This window comes from Bos grunniens, chromosome 1 (genome assembly GCF_055505025.1).
Source record: "Bos grunniens cultivar Pamir isolate PY7600 chromosome 1, Bosgru_T2T1.0, whole genome shotgun sequence".
Classification (NCBI taxonomy): Eukaryota; Metazoa; Chordata; class Mammalia; order Artiodactyla; family Bovidae; genus Bos; species Bos grunniens.
The window spans coordinates 85,964,117-85,981,538 of NC_141165.1; the positions used below are offsets into that span (position 1 = coordinate 85,964,117).

The 17,422-nt window shown below is 40.8% G+C and overlaps 1 protein-coding gene across 7 annotated transcripts in view; it reads right to left on the reverse strand.

Moving 5' to 3' along the window:
• The window catches only part of SENP5 (SUMO specific peptidase 5), a 45,616-nt gene extending 28,295 nt beyond the window's left edge, over window positions 1-17,321 (reverse strand). For 4 of the 7 annotated variants that reach the window (XM_086399982.1, XM_086399971.1, XM_086399957.1 and 1 more), the window contains exons 1-2: window positions 17,146-17,321; window positions 936-2,476 (exon numbers count right to left, since the gene is read on the reverse strand). In XM_086399982.1, the coding sequence (XP_086256108.1) occupies window positions 936-2,445 (1,510 nt within the window). In that variant the 5' untranslated portion in view covers window positions 2,446-2,476; window positions 17,146-17,321. Of the gene's footprint in view, window positions 1-935; window positions 2,477-12,312; window positions 12,427-16,709; window positions 16,853-17,145 lie in introns of those variants that run through there. The other 3 variants (XM_086399992.1, XM_086399963.1, XM_086400002.1) reach the window with 2 other exon arrangements.
• Window positions 17,322-17,422: the final 101 nt, after the last annotated feature.

The following is a 17,422-nucleotide window of genomic DNA, read 5'->3' on the forward strand; positions in this document are numbered from 1 at the left end:
TAAGACAATACTATAAGTAATGTCCCTCTACAAATATATTTGTACTCTTCCATATCTTAGCTAAATGGCAAAAAGGGGACTGGGTCAAAGACTGATACTGCCATGCTGTCTGCCAAAAGTGTTTATACCAAACAACTTCATGGGGAAGATTTTGACAGGAAGACATTAAGGCATGATGTGAAAACTTGAGCCATAAAGGAAAGACAGATATATTTTACCATGTAAGAGTTGAAATTTTCTGTTAGACAAAAATATTATACACAAAGTCAGGGTACTGAGGGCTTTTACAAACATTTAATTTAAAAACTTTAAAATTATAATGATACTAAAGACTATGAGCGTAAGAATCAGCGTATCCAGTTTGTTGCTACATTCTTAGAGCCAGCACTGGTACACAGGAGCTTCTCATACACTAAACAAAATATAAATAATCCAATAGGAAAATAGGCAAAATAAAATTATATACAAACAAAAAATGGCAAGTGACTATAGAAAAATACATTCAAACTTTAAACTTAAAAAGGCAAATTAAGACAATTCTCATGTGATCTATGAGACTGACAAAACTTCACAAGTGCAAACTGGTTTAACTGTGAATGGATAATTTAACAATTCTCTTAAAGTTTTAAGTGTAAGTATTCTTTCACCATTATGTCTACTACTAGGAATTTAAGTTACAGAAACAATCATGTAAGTATAAAGAAGTAATTTCATTGTACCACTGTTTATAGAAGGGAACAACTAGAAGCAACATGAGTGTCATCGATCAAAAACCAAATCAAAACTATGGAACATCTATGTAATAATATAAAAGGAAAACGTCTAATTGCTTAAAGGGAAACTTGTGGAAGGAAAAAAGAAAGGCCTGTCCTAGAAAGGATAACATACAGCAGGTATGGGCTGGAGACAGGGGGGAGATAAAGAAGAGTGCATACCAGAAAGGCAGACTGACAGCTGTTCATCATCCACTGGAGAGGTTTTCTGACTGTTCTTCCCACCTCCCACTTGATTTTCTAGTTTGAGTCCACTGCACGTCAGAGGAGCCTCCAGTGGACTTTTACAGTAAGGGTGGTCCAGCAACTTGGAACTAAGAATATTCTGCTTGAAAGAGCCATCCTCATCCATCTGGCACGAGCTCTCATTCTGAACAGTCTCTTTGGACACAGGCCCATCTACACTCCTCACAGACTGATCCGCCCCAGACACTGACAGTTTTACTTGGTCATCACTGACAGTACTTGTCCGATTTTCCTGACCCAGAGCCGTAACTTCTCTCTCAGTTTCCAAGATGAACATGTTACTAGAATGATGTTCTGGTAAGGGGATGTCGTGAATCAGCTCTGTATACTCCCACTTAGGAGAGGAACAGGGTGACTGGTCCCAGGTGTACTTGGCACTGCCATTCTGTTGGTCAGGGAATGCTCCATCCAAACTAAGCTCCTTGTCCAAGAGAGGGCTTCCTTTAGTGTGGCCCTCAGGCACATGAGAGTTCTTTCCCTTCACCACAGCATCGCTGTCCATATCTGGAAAGTGTGGTGGATGCTGACAGGAAGGGTCTTTAGGCTCCGGGGAAGGGAATGGGCTGCAACTGCCACCCTCGCCGTTCTCCCCAAGGGTCTCTTGATGGTCCCCGGTGACCTGCACCCAGCTTTGCCGGGCTTTTTTTAGCTTGCAAACTTTGCTTTTTGTTCTGAAGTGCTGGGATCTGAGAATCCTGTACCGAAATCTAATCATGGGTAATTTCTCATACATCATATGAGGAGATACTTTTATTCTTCTGTGTTGGTTAAGTTGAAATTTTTTTGGAATCAAGGGTCCCCCGTTCCTGTGGTGCTCCAGCCCTGGGTAGCAGCCATAACAAAAGCGCTTTCTCTTATGGTTGCTTAAGGTGACCACGATTCTGTCACTCTCACCTGGATTCTGGCTCTCCCCATTGAACTTCATAGGAAAATCAGAAGCTTGTGGCTCCGTCCTAGGTCTGTGACCATTGGCCTGACCTAAAACACTATTCACTGGTAAGTCAGCAGCTGCCTTCAAGAGACTTTTCTCTCCAGAATATTCATGATCAGAGTTCTTTGCTGATGACAGCAACTTCTCTGCCTGGAGTTTCAGGAAGGTCCTTGAGGAGGAAATGAAGTGCTTGGTGTCCTTTCTTTTCACTTTAGAGGCGGAAGTACAAAGATTCTGGATAGCCACATTGCCTTTTGTCTTAGCAAAACGTGGTTCATCTTGGATCCACGTTTTCTGGATTTGAAGGCCCTTCTTTCTGCACTGGAATTGCCTCAAATGTCTGCTCCAAGTAACTGGCCTTCCCAGCTTGGTTTTCAGAATGCACAAGTGTTGGTGAAAGTAGAACTTCTTAAAGCCGCCAAACCCAGTATTCCATTTCTCAGAAAAGGCTAAGTGGATTCCTTTCCTCCATAGAATTTTCCTCTGTTTTTTCATTTTTCTGATGCATAATGAGATCTGTATGCAGCTGTAAAGAAGAGAAAGAAAATTTATACTTCTACCCTAAAAATAAGGTCATTATGATATATTCACAGCAAACTTTACAAAATTGAAAAAAGCATATGACGCTCATTATAAGATATAATAAAATCCTACCTGATCAAGGCTTTTCCCACAATGAAAATGAGGGATAAGGGAAGACATGACTGACTGCTCCAACATAACCCCATTTAACGTATCTGCCTCTGATAGAAACAAGTTTCAATAATCATTTCCCAACATGCAGCCAGTTTCTGATAAAGCAGAAAGGGCAGGGAGTCAGGAGAGAATTTGTAAGTTTTAGCTTTGTTTCTCATTAGCTTTAAGCAAGTCACCTGAATTCTGTATTCTCATTTGTAAAATGAAGGATGGAGAAGGGAGATGCAACCAGACACCATTTAAAACTAAGTCTACATCAAAACAACTTGCTCCATACAACAAATTTTATATGGAAGGAAATGCAAAGGAAAGGCAAGGCAGGGACTTTTACTCTATAAACAGTAATCCACAGGCAGATAGTCAATAAACGCATGCAGTCAATGCTTTGTCAGCCAAAGACCCTCTGAGTGCCTATGACAAGACAGGGCCCTGTCATGTGTTCTCCTCCAGTCACGGTTCTCGCAGTCAAGTGAACATAAGAAAAAAGAACCAACACAAGTACGTGTATCTGTGTATGAACTTTAGAAACACACTTATAGGAAAAGGTAGATGAAAATGATGGTCAAAATCAAACATAATTTCCTCTCAGATTTAATAAGATCTACCACCACTGAAGGTTCTTTAACCTAGAAAGAAAGGCACCAGTCACTGCAGGTCTAACAGAAGAAGTAAAAAACCAACATCCTAATTTCAGCTACTATTAATAGCAACTTACTAGGAAAAGCTGTATTACCTTTCTGTGCATTAGTTGTCTCTGGAGGAAATGAAAAAAGGAGGACTGAATACATGTTTACCTCAGTTCTCTCTACAAGTCTCATTAAGATGACAGAAATGGAGTTTTAAAAAAGGCCAAAACTCTCAATGACAACAAAAAAGGAGGCAAGAGCAATAAAACTGTTGAAAGAAAAAAGCAGATGAATGACTGATAATAGAGCAGGTCAAAAGAGCTGAAATCTAAGCCAGAAGTACAGGAAGCCAAATAGCAAGTTACAGTACCTCAGAAAGGCTCAGGAAGCAGAACAACAATACCCATGAACGTCAGGGAATGAGGAGAGCAGAAAAAGGAAGGACTGGCTGAAAGTCTGAATAAGCAGCAGTTAGACTCCAAGATCCCTTCCACTACCATGGCAGATGATCAAAGTTTCACTTTCTCAGAGGAATGAAACAGAACATTCAGGCACATCATATACAACTGAGAGCAAGGGTACAAACAAGAGGATAACTTAGTTTGTTTTGGTTTTTTGCTCATGACTTTTTATTTAACACCAAAACACTTTGTATTGGGGGACACGACTGAGTGACTAATGCCCACACACACAGCCAATTAACAAGCTGTGATAGTTTGAGGTGAACAGTGAGGGGACTCAGCCATACATATACATGTATCCATTCTCTCCCAAAAGTCCCTCCCATCAAGGCTGGCACGTAACATTGAACAGAGTTCCATTTGCTATACAACAGGTCTTTATTGGTTTTCCATTTTCAATATAGAAGTGTGTACACAACCTTCCCAAAGTTCCCAACTATCCCTCCACCCCCCACCGGGCAACTATAAGTTCCTTTTCTAAGTCTATGAGTAGCTTTCTGTTTTGTGAGTTCATTTGTATCACTTCTTTTTAGATTCCACATATAAGGGATGTCATACGATATTTCCTCTTCTCTGTCTGACTTACTTCACTCAGTATGACACTCTCTAGGTCCATCCATGTTGCTGCAAATGGCCTTATTTCATTCTTTTTAATAGCTGTAATATTCCATTTAATATGTACCACATCTTTGTTATCGATGAGGATAGTTTTACATAGTGAATTCTGCTGAATCTCTTTCCCCATTGAGTTCCCAGAAAGGTGTATACCCTCAAAGCGGAGACCAGTTCTGGGAGCAAGCGAGGGGTGAGGCAGCGATAGATCATTCAAAGAGAAAAGACCAAAGGTATACTGGTATTAGGTATGCCACAAGGACACAGGCCCAAATAATAACCCCCAAGTTTAAGAAACAATGAGACCCCAAATCCCTCCCCTACCCAAGACTAGAAGTTTCTCCTTCAGAAAGGAAGTTCTGCAGACAAGGGGATCCCAGGAACAGCAGGAAAATGGAATTACAGGAATTATATATTGATCATAAGCCCCTCAATACTTACCCACTCATCTCCCCAAACCCTGGCATGCTATCTTATCCATCCAACCAGGAGATTGGAAGATTCTTCTTTGGAGAATTTGATTAATACGCAAGAGAATACATAAATACAAATATCCTCCCACAAAATGGCCCAACATGGCTCACAGTGCACCCTATAGCTGACAAGTCTCACCACAAGCTCAGAATTTCCAGGCAACTTCTTAGTGGTTCAATGACAGCATAACTAAGAATCACCAGACTTCTAGGGATAAAAAGTAGACCAAAACAAACAGATAAAACTGAAAGCATATTTAGAAAAGCTAACTTAAAAAAACCAAGGAGGACTTACTTCCCTGGTGGTACAGCAGATAGGAATCTGCCTGCCAATGCAGCAGATAGGGGTTCAATCCTGGTCCGGAAAGATTCCTTATGCCCTGGAGCAACCAAGCACCTGTGCCACAACACCTGAGCCCGCGCCCTAGAGCCCACGGGCCATAACTACTGAGGCCCAAGGGTCTACCAGCCATGCTCCCCAACAAAAGCAGCCAGCACACCACAACCAAGAGTAGCTCCTGCTTACCGCAACTAGAGAAAGCCCGCGCACAGCAATGAAGAACCAGTGCAACCAAATAAGCAAATGTTATTTTTTTAAAAATGAGGAGGGGAGAGAAGGGAAGTTATTGTTTCATGGAAAGAATTTCAGTTTAGGAAAACGAAGATGGGTCTGAGGACGGATGGTGGCGATGGCTGCACAACAACGTGAACATATTTAATGCCACTGAACTGTATATCTAAAAATGATTAAAATGGTAACTTTTATGCTATGTATACTTTACCACATTATTTTTTTTTTTTAAACAAGAGGAAAAAAAAAAGCCTAGTACTATCCTCAAGGAAGAAAATATCGCAGCCACTGGGGAAAAATGAATATCCTAGATTTTTTAAAGGAATGATGAAAAACAACAGAAGGCTGAGGCTTAGCTTAAAATAGGGCTAATATTACTTATATTTAAAATTGAACAATAAAGGCTGATGGAAAAATGGAAAAAAGACATAAGGAAACAATTCAAAAATAAGGATTTTTAAATGTCCTTTGAACATAACACGTTCAACTTCACGCATTAAAAAACTATCAAAGGGGGCTTGGGAGACAGGCAAAATGGGTGAAGGGGGTTAAATGTACGAACTTCCTTAAATAAATATATAAAGTCATTCATGATGATGTATAGCATGGTGACTGCTGCTGCTGCTGCTGCTGCTAAGTCGCTTCAGTCGTGTCCAACTCTGTGTGACCCCCATAGACAGCAGCCCACCAGGCTCCTCTGTCCCTGGGATTCTCCAGGCAAGAACACTGGAGTGGGTTGCCATTTCCTTCTCCAATGCATGAAAGTGAAAAGTGAAAGTGAAGTCGCTCAGTCGTGTCCGACTCTTAGCGACCTCATGGACTGCAGCCTACCAGGCTCCTCCGTCCATGGGATTTTCCAGGCAAGAGTACTAGAGTGGGGTGCCATTGCCTTCTCTGAGCATGGTGACTATAGTTAGTAATACTGTACTGCGTATTTGAAAGTTGCTAAGAGTAAATTTCCAAAACCTTCATCACAAGGAAAAAATTGGGGAGGTGGGGAGCTATGTATGGTGATGGATTTAGCTAGATTTATTGTATTCATTTTGCAAAGCATACAAATATTAAATCATTATGTTGTACATCTGAAACTAGTATGTCAATCATACTTCAAAAATTTTGGCAAAAGTTACTACAACATATACTGTTGGTGGGAGAAAAAAAAACTTTTATACTTCCCTGTGGGAATACAAATTGATAAAGTCATTTTGGAGAGGAATTTGGTAATATCTAACAAAACCATACAAGTACTTACCTTTTAATCCAACAACTCTGCTTTTAGGAATTCACCTTGAAGATACTAATGAAAACACATAGTACAAGGTCATTCACTGCAATGTTTGTAATCGAAAAATATTGGAAACAACCTAAATGCCCATACATAGGACAGTGGTTGCATAAACTATGCACACAATGAATGAAGCTATAATAGAATAAGGATAAGGTCTATGAACATGGAGTACTCTCCAGGTTAAATGATAAAAGCAAAGTTCAAATGAGTGTCAGTGATATGCCACTGCAATAGTTTAGCCAAGTGTGCAGTTAGAGAAAACAATCCACCCAAGATCACTTCCACTTCTGGCAACAACTCAAAGTTCGGGGACTCACAGAACTCACTGAAAACTGTTAAATTAATAGCTATGGCTTATTACAGTTGAAGAATGTGGATTAAAATCACCCAAGTGAAGAAGTACATACTGAAGAATCCAGGAGAAGTAACAAATGCGTAGCTTCCAGTTGTCCTCTCCCCACAGAGTAGAGACAGCATTACTCTCCCAGCATCAATGTATGACTAAGTGTGACAAGAACTGCAATCCAGTGAGGCTCATCAAAGTCTTGACGTCCAGAATTTTTATTGGGGTTCATAGGCATAACTGATTGCTCACATGACAGAGCTCAATCTTTACCTCCCCTGGAGATCCACTGATGTCAAAGTCATTAGCCTAAATCACACTGCTGGTTTTTTCCCGTGGGGCCAATCCCATTCTAAATCATATTGTTAGTACCAGTGACCCAAGCCCCCAGGCAAATCAGACATTGCATTCTGAGGATTTAGAGATTACCTCTTAAAAGCCAAGGATAAAGGCTTTCATTCTGCACAAGTTTAAATTCTTTACTATACTATATACAGCCACCTTTCATAAAAGAAAAAATAGTATACATGTATCTGCCCTTTTGTGCCCCCCAAATCAATTAACAGGAAGACAAACCAAAAACTAATGAGAATAGTTACCTACAGGGCATGGCAGATGGGAATAGGGTGAAAAGAATGAGGAAGAGGAAAATATAGAAGGGATGAGAGGGGAGTGGTGCTTCTCAAATACACCTTTTTTGTAAAGTTCTGACTTTCAGGACTATGCTAATGTTTCATATAATTTAAAAATATACATATAATTAAAATGGAGCACAAATAATAACAAATGAGCCTAACTGTATCACAAATAACCACCCTGAAAGAATGTAGCAGAAAAGAATTACCCAAAGTAACTTAGGAAAACATTCTGACTGTATACATCCAGATAGCTCAACTGGTAAAGAATCTGCCTGCAATGCAGGAGACCCCAGTTCGATTCGTGGGTCAGGAAGATCCGCTGGAGAAGGGATAGGCTACCCATTCCAGTATTCTTGGGCTTCCCTTGCGGCTCAGCTGGTAGAGACTCTCCCTGCAATGCGGGAGACCTGGGTTTGATCCCTAGGTTGGGAAGATACCCTGGAGAAGGAAAAGGCTACCCACTCCAGTATTCTGGCCTGGAGAATTCCATGGATTCTACAGTCCATGGGGTCGCAAAGAGTCAGACACGACTGAGTGACTTTCACTTTTTCACTTTCACACCCCAGAATCAAAAGGATTGTATACAAATACTGTTCTTTAATTAACAAATTTGCTTTTCACAGAGGAGTGAGTTAATTCTTAACTTACATTCTCAGTATTCAAAAATTGAGCAAGTAAGTAAGTATGTTGTAGATAATCAGAGCTAGGTTTCAGAATGTTGGTGAAAGAAGCTACATTTTGTGGTATCCACATGAACTCATGGTGTTTTATACACACTTACACACAGGTACAGATCTAGAGATACACATACTCCTATTTATTTCCTAGCTCTATCTGCTTAAAGAGACTAGAAGCAATTACATCCCAGTAACAAAAGAAATGGCTGATTCCAGAGCTGGGGCAGAAGTAGAAGATAAGCCTGGAATATCACTGTAGTGTCAGAAAGTAAACAAGTGCTCAAAAAAATAATGACATGTCAAAAGAACACAGGAGTCAATTTGAAGGGACCCATAAAGGCCAAAATACCTGAGCAACTGTGTATGTAATGATAGAAATGGCTGATAACTCAAGAATGAAACAAATATCCTGAGTCTATAAATAAATGAGGATAAGAGAGAATCCTTACAGAGATTTTTCAAATTAATAAATATAGAAGAAATAACAGAATAGAAAAGTTACAATTTGCAACTCCTCTCAGAAATAACTGACTCAGGCAAGAATCTAAAACTAGAGGGTGAAAATACAAAGTACCTTCCACAAGATACTTCAAATTACAAAAGGTAAAATTATGCCTTTCAATAGAAAAATTCAGCAAACATCTCCTTCATCCCCAGTAAAGAGACATATGGACAGCATATGCCTCCTGATGTGGCACAAGATCATATGTGTGGTATTCTTGTCAAAAAAAAACACCTGAATTTAATCATAAGGAAATAATAGACAAATATACATTGAGGAACACTCTATAAGAAAACTGGCCATGGACTTCCTTGGCAGTCTAGCAGGTAAGACTGCTTCCACTGTATGGGGTGTGGGTTCTACCCCTGGTCAGGAAACTAAGATCCCACATGTCCTGTGATGCAGCCAAAAAGTAAAAAAAAAAAAACTGGCCAATATTCTTCAAAAGTGTCCATCAAGAAAGAAAAAAATGGACTGAGCAACTGTCCCAGATTAAAGAGCTAAGACTAAGAAGACAAAACAACTAATGTAATGTGTAATCCTGGATTGGGTCCTAATCTAGAAAAAGGAAATTGGTGGGAAAACCAAAATAAGATATATAGGTCAGTTAATTCCTGGTTTTGACCAACATAATATAAACTGAGGGAAAGCTGGGTGAAGTGTAAATATTTTTGGAAATCTGAAGTTACTTAAAAGTGTGAAAAGTTTAAATTTTTCTTAAACATTTAAAAATTTGAGGACATTCCTGGGTGGCTCAGTGGTAAAAAATCCGCTTGCCAATGCAGGAGACACGGGTTCAATCCCTGGGGGGGAAGATCCCCAGGAGGAGGAAATGGCAACCCACTCTAGTTTTCTTGCCTGGGAAATCCCATGGACAGAGGAGCCTGGTAGGCAACAGTCTCTTGTTGCAGAGCACTAGCTCATGGGCTTCAGTAGTTGTGGCTCCCCGGCTCTAGGGCACAGGTTCAACAGTTGTGTCCCAAGGGTTAGCTGCTCCCGGGCACATGGGATCTTCCTGGATCAGGGATCAAACCTGTGTCTCCTGCATTGGCAGGCAAATTCTTTACCACGAGCCACCAGGAAAGCTCAGATATTTATTCTATAAAGAACATCACATAAAAGTACACACAAAGCTCCTTAAGTCCATAAAAAATTTCAATTGAAGTAGGAAAAAGCATATAATTAAGTTCTTAAAAAGTCTTCCCCCAATTAGAGAAAGCTACCTGGACTGTGCCTTTAAATTAGACAATTCCTGGGCGGTCCAGTGGTTAGGACTCCATTCTATCACTGCTGAGTGCCTGGGTTCAAGCCCTGGTTGGGGAACTAAAATCCCACAAGCCACATAGTGTGGCCAAAAAGAAAAGAAAAAAAGGTAAATTAACACTTCTGATGGAGATTTTAACAATCACCATCAGAATGGCTGATTATAATGGCTGAAATTATAAAAATATACAAGTAACTATTAAACTTAAATTCAATAAATATTTGAGCTTCTACAAATAGAACAGCGCTGTGCTTTCAAAAAATATATAGTCTGGTGGGAGAGTCATCTGAACAAGTATAAACAAATGTGATGCATATAAGAAAGGTAAAATTCAGAGCCATGGGAATATCTGGCAAGAGGGTCAAGGAAGACCTCTCTGAAAGAATTGTTTTTAAGCTCAAAGGATGATAAAGAGTTACTAGTTAAAGTGAACAGATAAATAGAAGTCCAGGAGAGGGCATGTAGCACTTAAAAGGGGCTGGAGAGGTAGGCAAGAAATAGAAAAACTAAATTAACGATGCTGCTGTTTAACATAAAGGTAGTGTGAAGCCACTGAAAGACAAAGACAGGTCTAAGACCCAATTTGCATGCTTAAAAAGATCATTCTATCTGCAGTGTGCAGAATGCCTGGGAGAAGACCACAGGAAAGGAAACCTGTTAGGAGCCTGTTATAGGTAAATGTAGGCATGGTGAATGGATGAAAGGAAAACTGGGAGAAGTAGCAAAGTGAACTGATCTTGAGATTTTTCAGGTCAGAAACATCAAGACTGTGGGAAAGCCAGTATGCAGGGGTAAGAACTTTGGTATGAGTTACTGGGGAGATTGTGGTATAATTTATATGGAACAAATAAAGACTGGAGGAAGATTATACTGGCTATCTCTTCAGTTTTAGACATGTTAGATTTGAGGTGAATGTAAGAAATCTAAGTGGATGCATAATGGTGGATACACAAATCAGGAACTCTAAAAAGAGAACAACACAGAAATTCCACTTTAAGTCATCATCTGATAGTAACCAAAGCTACAGAAAATGCTAAACTCACCAAGGAAAATTTGTAAAACACAGAAGAGAATGCACAGTAGGGTAGTGTCCTGAGGAACTGTAGGACGTAAGAGTTGAGGAAAAGGAAGAAGCTACTTTGCAAAGGAAAGTAAGAAGGAATGATTAGGGAAATAAAGTGGAAAATCAGGTAAGTGTGGTGCCCAGAAAGCTAGGGAAAGTTTCTAGAAAGAGGGAAATGGTCAGTCAAAGGCTATTGAGAGGTCAAGCAAGATAAGGATTAAAAAGTGTCCAGCTGATTCTCATGACATTCACAAGAGGAATTTTAGTAGAATGGAGAGGACAAAAGTCAAGATGGAGTAAAGAAAACAATACATAAAACTGCTCAAGAACCATAAGCAAATATGAGGGCAGATTTTTAAAAAATGGAGACAGTTGTATGTGTTTAAATACTGATGGAGTACCTTACTTATGGATACAGATGGCAGACTAAAGATGTATTTTACTTTTATTCCCTCCTAAAACCCCATTAAGATGAGAATAAAGAATTTTTTAACTTATCTTTTAAAACTAAAATTGACACACAGTGAAATGCACAGATTTTAAGGTTTTTTTTTTTTTTTTTTTAAAGCACATGGAAGAGAGGAAGTTGGAATGCAGATTGACTTAAAGACCTAAGAAAGTTAAATGTCAAGCTTGCAATGAAAAAAGCAATTCAATTTACATAACAGTGCCTCAAAACAGGTCAGGAATCAGCAGCAGCAGGTTCTATAAAAGGGATGTGAACACCATGCTAAAAACAAGGGTATGGATCAATTGTTTAAATACCCTCCTACTCTCCACAAAACCCAGCCAACTGCCCCTCCCCCCAGCCTTGCCTTCTAGACTAACAGCGCTGACCAACAGAAGTTCTGCAATGATAGAAATATGCTGTATTGGCCCTGTCCCATATGGAAGTCTCTGGAAACATGTGGTTATTGACCACCTGAAACGTGTCTACTGTAACTGAGGAACTAAATATTTAAGGTTACTTAATTTTAATTATTTAAATTTTAATTGCTACATGTGGCTAGTGGCTACCACATTGGATAAGGCAGCTCTGAAGGGAAAACAAAGGGTTCCTGGACTGGACAGCATCTGGTCCAGTTGAGAATGAGGGTATCATACTGAAAATAGTTGAGTTCAATGAGCATAAGTGAATGTTTACACACCGAATGCTAAAACCTCTACGATGTTCCCCAGGTTAGCTACAAGACTGCTGACAGCCCAGTTTATAAGCTCCAAGCCAGAGATTTGAAGATTCTTCTTTGGGAAATCTAAGGAGCCTAAGGAAAAAAAGACAAGGATAACACTGTTGAAGGCTATCCAGTAAGAGTCCAACCAGTGTACCCTAAAATCAATAAATCCCAAGCATGAACTCAGAGTACATGTAGTTAAAATTAAAAGCAACCTCCACAGAGAGTCCCTTAACATTTTTGCTCCTATATTCTCGGCCATGCTGTTGTGTGTTCACCAAATACCAACATTTCTTCTAAGATAAACCAGGAGAATTCCCTGATGGTCAAGTGGTTAGTACTCTGAGTTTTCATTGGTGAGGGCTGGGGTTTAATCCCTGGTCGGGGAACTAAGATCCCACAAGCCATAAGACAAGGCCAAAAAAATAATAAAATAAACAGCACAGCAAATATGGACAGTATATATTAAAAGAGATAAAACACAAACACACAAGGGAAACAAGTGAGCTTTCAACTCTTATTAGATACTCACTGACCCTAGGACAGCCTAAAGTCTGAACAATCCTTAAGAGGCCCAATATTTATTTGTGTTTGCAGTGGAATCACTGTATAGGTTAACTCAACCATCACTAGGAAAAAGTTCTTTCTCCTGTAGTTAGGTGCTTTCCAAGTGGCTCAGTGGTAAAGAGTCCGCCTGCCAATGCAGGAGGCATGGGTGTGATCCCTGGGTTGGGAAGATCCCCTGGAGAAGGAAATGGCAACCCACCCCAGCACTGCCTGGAAATCCCATGGATAGAGGAGCCTGGTGGCTGGCTCCTGGCTACAGTCCATGGGGTCACAAAGAGTTGGACATGACTGAGCGACAAAACAAGACAATAATGAGAACAGTTGTGTAGTAAATGAACACGGGGGAGGTTACCTGCTCTTCAAAAATGAGAATGAATGGTGTTGTGGGTTTTTTTTTTTCCTTAAGATTTTTTGATGTGGACCATTCTTTTTAAAGTCTTTCTTGAATTTGTTACAATATTGCTTCTGTATTACACTTTGGTTTTTTGGCCCGGAGACAAGTGGGATCTTAGCTCCGCAACCAGGGATCGTGTTCCCTGTATTGGAAGGTGGAGCATTATCCACCGGACCACCAGGGAAGTCCCAGAATGAATGGCTTATAGTAGGAAATAAGATTAAAAACAAAACAAACAAACAAAAAATCACAGGACATGAATGAATCATAAAAAGATCAAGACTGAAAACTGAAGATTTGTACATTTCTGATAGGCAATTCAGCCACCACATATAAAGTGGATTAATTCACATATCCAATTCTGGTCTCAAGTCCTTACAGACAGAGAAGACTGCCTCAAGGACCAACAAGTGACTTCCGAACTCCACTTCTCAGAGGGTCTTCAAGCTGCCACTGTCCCATTCCTGCCTTTGCTTCTATGTTAAATCTGTAACACTAGTTTATATTAAAACTGTGAACCCTGGGTTCGCATTTATCCTTTCTAAATACCTCTACTTGGAAAGTGTACTCCGTTAGAATCTGAAATTCAACAATTTTTAGGCTTCAGAATTAAGGAACTTCAGACACAAAATTTTAAAATGTAAAGACTTAGCAACTCAGTTTTTCATCTTAGACACATAGCATACGTCTCTCTAAATTCTGAATGTATAAATTACCTGTTAACATGACTTTTTAAATCAGTGAATTCAGAATGCCCCATGTCATCTAGTTGTAGGAAGTTAACATGCTATAAATAGGGTCATTTTTAGAAAGAAAATAATTCAGCATCTTCCTTTAGATTTGTGACATAGGATCCATTTCTGAATCTACTATTAATATAGCTTTTTCATTGCTTCAGTGATTCTTATTTTATCAAAGAATAATTTGATAATGAATATATCTCCCCAAAAGAGAATGTTCAAATCTAATAATAATAATTATGTCTAATAATCTATTATCTTAAGAATCCTGAAAATATCACTCCCCCACCCCCAGCAAAAGTCACATTTTCACTATAATGAGTAAGAAAAATACATATAAAGCATTGTTACTCCCCCATCAGTTGATCCTTTCTAGACATTTATCAAATTCTTTGAATCAGTGGTACAGTACAATTAATCAAAAAAGAAAAAGGGACTAAAATTCAAGGACCACCTTAAGGCAATCCTGAGAACCTCTAGTTAAATCGGGTGCTTATAAGGCAATTAGAGACGTTACAGGGCTTCTCTAACAGTTCTCAAATTGAATTCCATAGGAAGCTGGCTAGTGATACAAAGAGGTCATGTATACCAGGATGAAGGAGAGGGTGGGAGGACACATGTGGATAGTACAGTGGGTTCATGACAAGCCAGAACAAAAGCAAAATTTTTCTAAATTGGAATTTTTCCACGGTTTATGAAGGCCTGGCATAAAAGTCTAAAAAACTGATTTATAAAGTGACATGACCTTTATATAACTCTCAGAGGTTAAAAGCATCTGCCCACAGTGTGGGAGACGGGGGTTCGATCCCTGGGTTGGGAAGATCCCCCGGAGAAGGAAATGGCAACCCACTCCAGTATTCTTGCCTGGAGAATCCCATGGATGGAGCCTGGTGGGCTACAGTCCACGGGGTCGCAGAGTCGGACACGACTGAACGACTTCACTTTCACTTTTTTCACCAAAAACAAAAACCCTAAGCAATACTTAGTAAAAAAGTTTTAGTGTAAAATCTATTATTTTCATTAAAGAGCATTAAGGAGTTTAACTGCACAGGGAACTATGAAAACAGGACTACACAGTGAAGTCGCTCAGTCGTGATCGACTAGGGGATCTTCCCAAGCCAGGGATCAAACCCAGGTCTCCCGCATTGCAGGCAGACGCTCTACCCTCTGAGCCACCAGGGAAGCCCCAAACTACTAACAAATGACATTTTTTTCCACTTCTGTGCTCTCAGCACTAGAAAACCTGAAACAGTACTATTGATTCAAATAAGGTTATCTGTTAAGGAATAGAAGAGAAACATTAAAAAATTAAAGAGGCATAGGCAACAAACTAACTGAGCACGGCACTTCACCTCTCTAAGCCTGTTTATAAACTGTGATCTACATCTGTATTTTCAAACTATGAATATCACCTGAAAGGCTTTTGAAAAATCACAAATACCGGGGTCCCATTTCAGATCTATTAAGGTAGTGACTGGGCATCAGGGGTTTTAATTCCCCAACTGATATTGATGTCCTGCAGATTTTGGACCACTGGATTAGATGACCCTCAAGGTTCCTTCCGTATCCATGACTCAAAATCCCAAAATGACAATCCTGTGTTCAAAGGAAGGGAAGATTACACTTCATCATGCTCCACTGAGCATATCATGCTCCAATGAGGAAAGGCAAGTATCCTTAATTTGTGAGACAAAGCAATTGTAAGAACAGGTGCTGCTCATTCAAGTCACTAATTCCATCTCCCTTCTCTCCACCCCAAACACTTCTCTAACTTAGGCGCTACTAAACTTCAGAGCCAGGAAACTTCTTCTCTTACCAATATAGAGAAAAGTCTCTCCTCATGCTAACTTGGAACTGTAATGTCCGGCCACTCAAAGGATTCAAGTTCCTGTATTTATTCTCTGAACATTTTTAATTAACATGAAATGTTTCAGAGGCAGAGGGAGAAGTCCTTGGAAACGTGCAAAGAATTCCTTCTAGTGTGGGCCAAGGTGTGAATGAAGCCCTTCCCAGCTTTTTTCCTAGAAAGGACCCACTAACTATCCTAAGAAAGGAGCAAAACTGATTTAGGTCATACCTCATATACTAATAATGTGTAATCAATAAGCATGAGAAGTCTGGGTGACTAGGAGAAATTGATTTCTTTCTAATGCTGCCCAACCCAAAGCAAAGACTATAGTCAGGTTTTAACACACAAGATCCTAGTATCTTCTCTGACACCCTTCCCCACACGAAGCGTAGTTATTCCGGGTAAAAGACATAACTAAGAACCTACCATTACGTGTTCTGGCTATTCTTAAGCCAAGTTTTTAACCTGATTCCCCAAATATTTTATGATTAACATTCTGCTTTCTTCTCTAAACTAATTTATATAGATAAAAGAAAGTTCCATTTTACATGGGTTAAAATGTTGCATGTTAAATGGGTTAAAAACGTCTACACCAGATTAACGCCAATACCAAATGGCAGGCCAGAATTTCAACTCAGTTCTTCTGACTCCAAGTCCAAATCCCATACCTCTGACACCCTCGCTGCATCCCTCCTCCGCAAAAGAGTGGTCACTCTTGTATGACCAAGAGCGGCCATACAGTGGAGCGGAGGTTGATATTACCTAGCATAAACAGGATGGGAAAACAGGCTTCCGACCATCCAAATACTCAGTTGTGCCATACCCGTTTACTAGAACCGGGTCCCAGGAATGTGAAGGATGGAACCAAAGGTATGACGGAAGCAGAGTTGTCCGAACAAAACCCAGGACGGCAGGAGCTGGAGGACCTCTGCTAGCAGCAATTCCTCTCAAAGCTTCCCCCGGCTTCAGGAGGAGTGGCCGGGGGCGCTAGCCCTCTCCGCTTCTGCCTCTTACAGCTCGAACTGGTGAGAAGGAGGGGAGGACACTGGTCCCTCGGGACGAGCTCCTTCCCCGCCCCTAGAAAGGCACAGAAGCGCGGGGGAGAAATCCACTGCCTCTGGTTCGGTGGTAGGGGAAGAGCAGTGCACCAGGCCTCCAGGCCGGGGTGCTGAGCTGGCGCGCACTGACGCGGGAATGGCCAGCCAGCCAGCTCGGTCCGCCAGTCATTCGCCGGATTTGACACCCAGGTTCCCGCTTACCTACGTCCCTTGCTGCCGGCACCTGCCCCGTCGTGGGTCCAGATACTGCGGCAGCTCGGACTGCGGCCCCGCCTTCGCCAGCTTTAGAGGAAGCCTCGTCAGCCAGCAGGAATTCGGCCTGCTTACAGCAGCCACCGCCGCCGAGCTTCCTCCGGATCCGCTGCCGCGACTCCGGCGCTCACTTACACCGTCACCTCCTTCAGTCCTCTTCCGCCTCGGCCCCGCCCTAGCCGTGTGTGGAGGGCGGGGAGCGAGCGAGGGCGGCGCACGCTCCCCG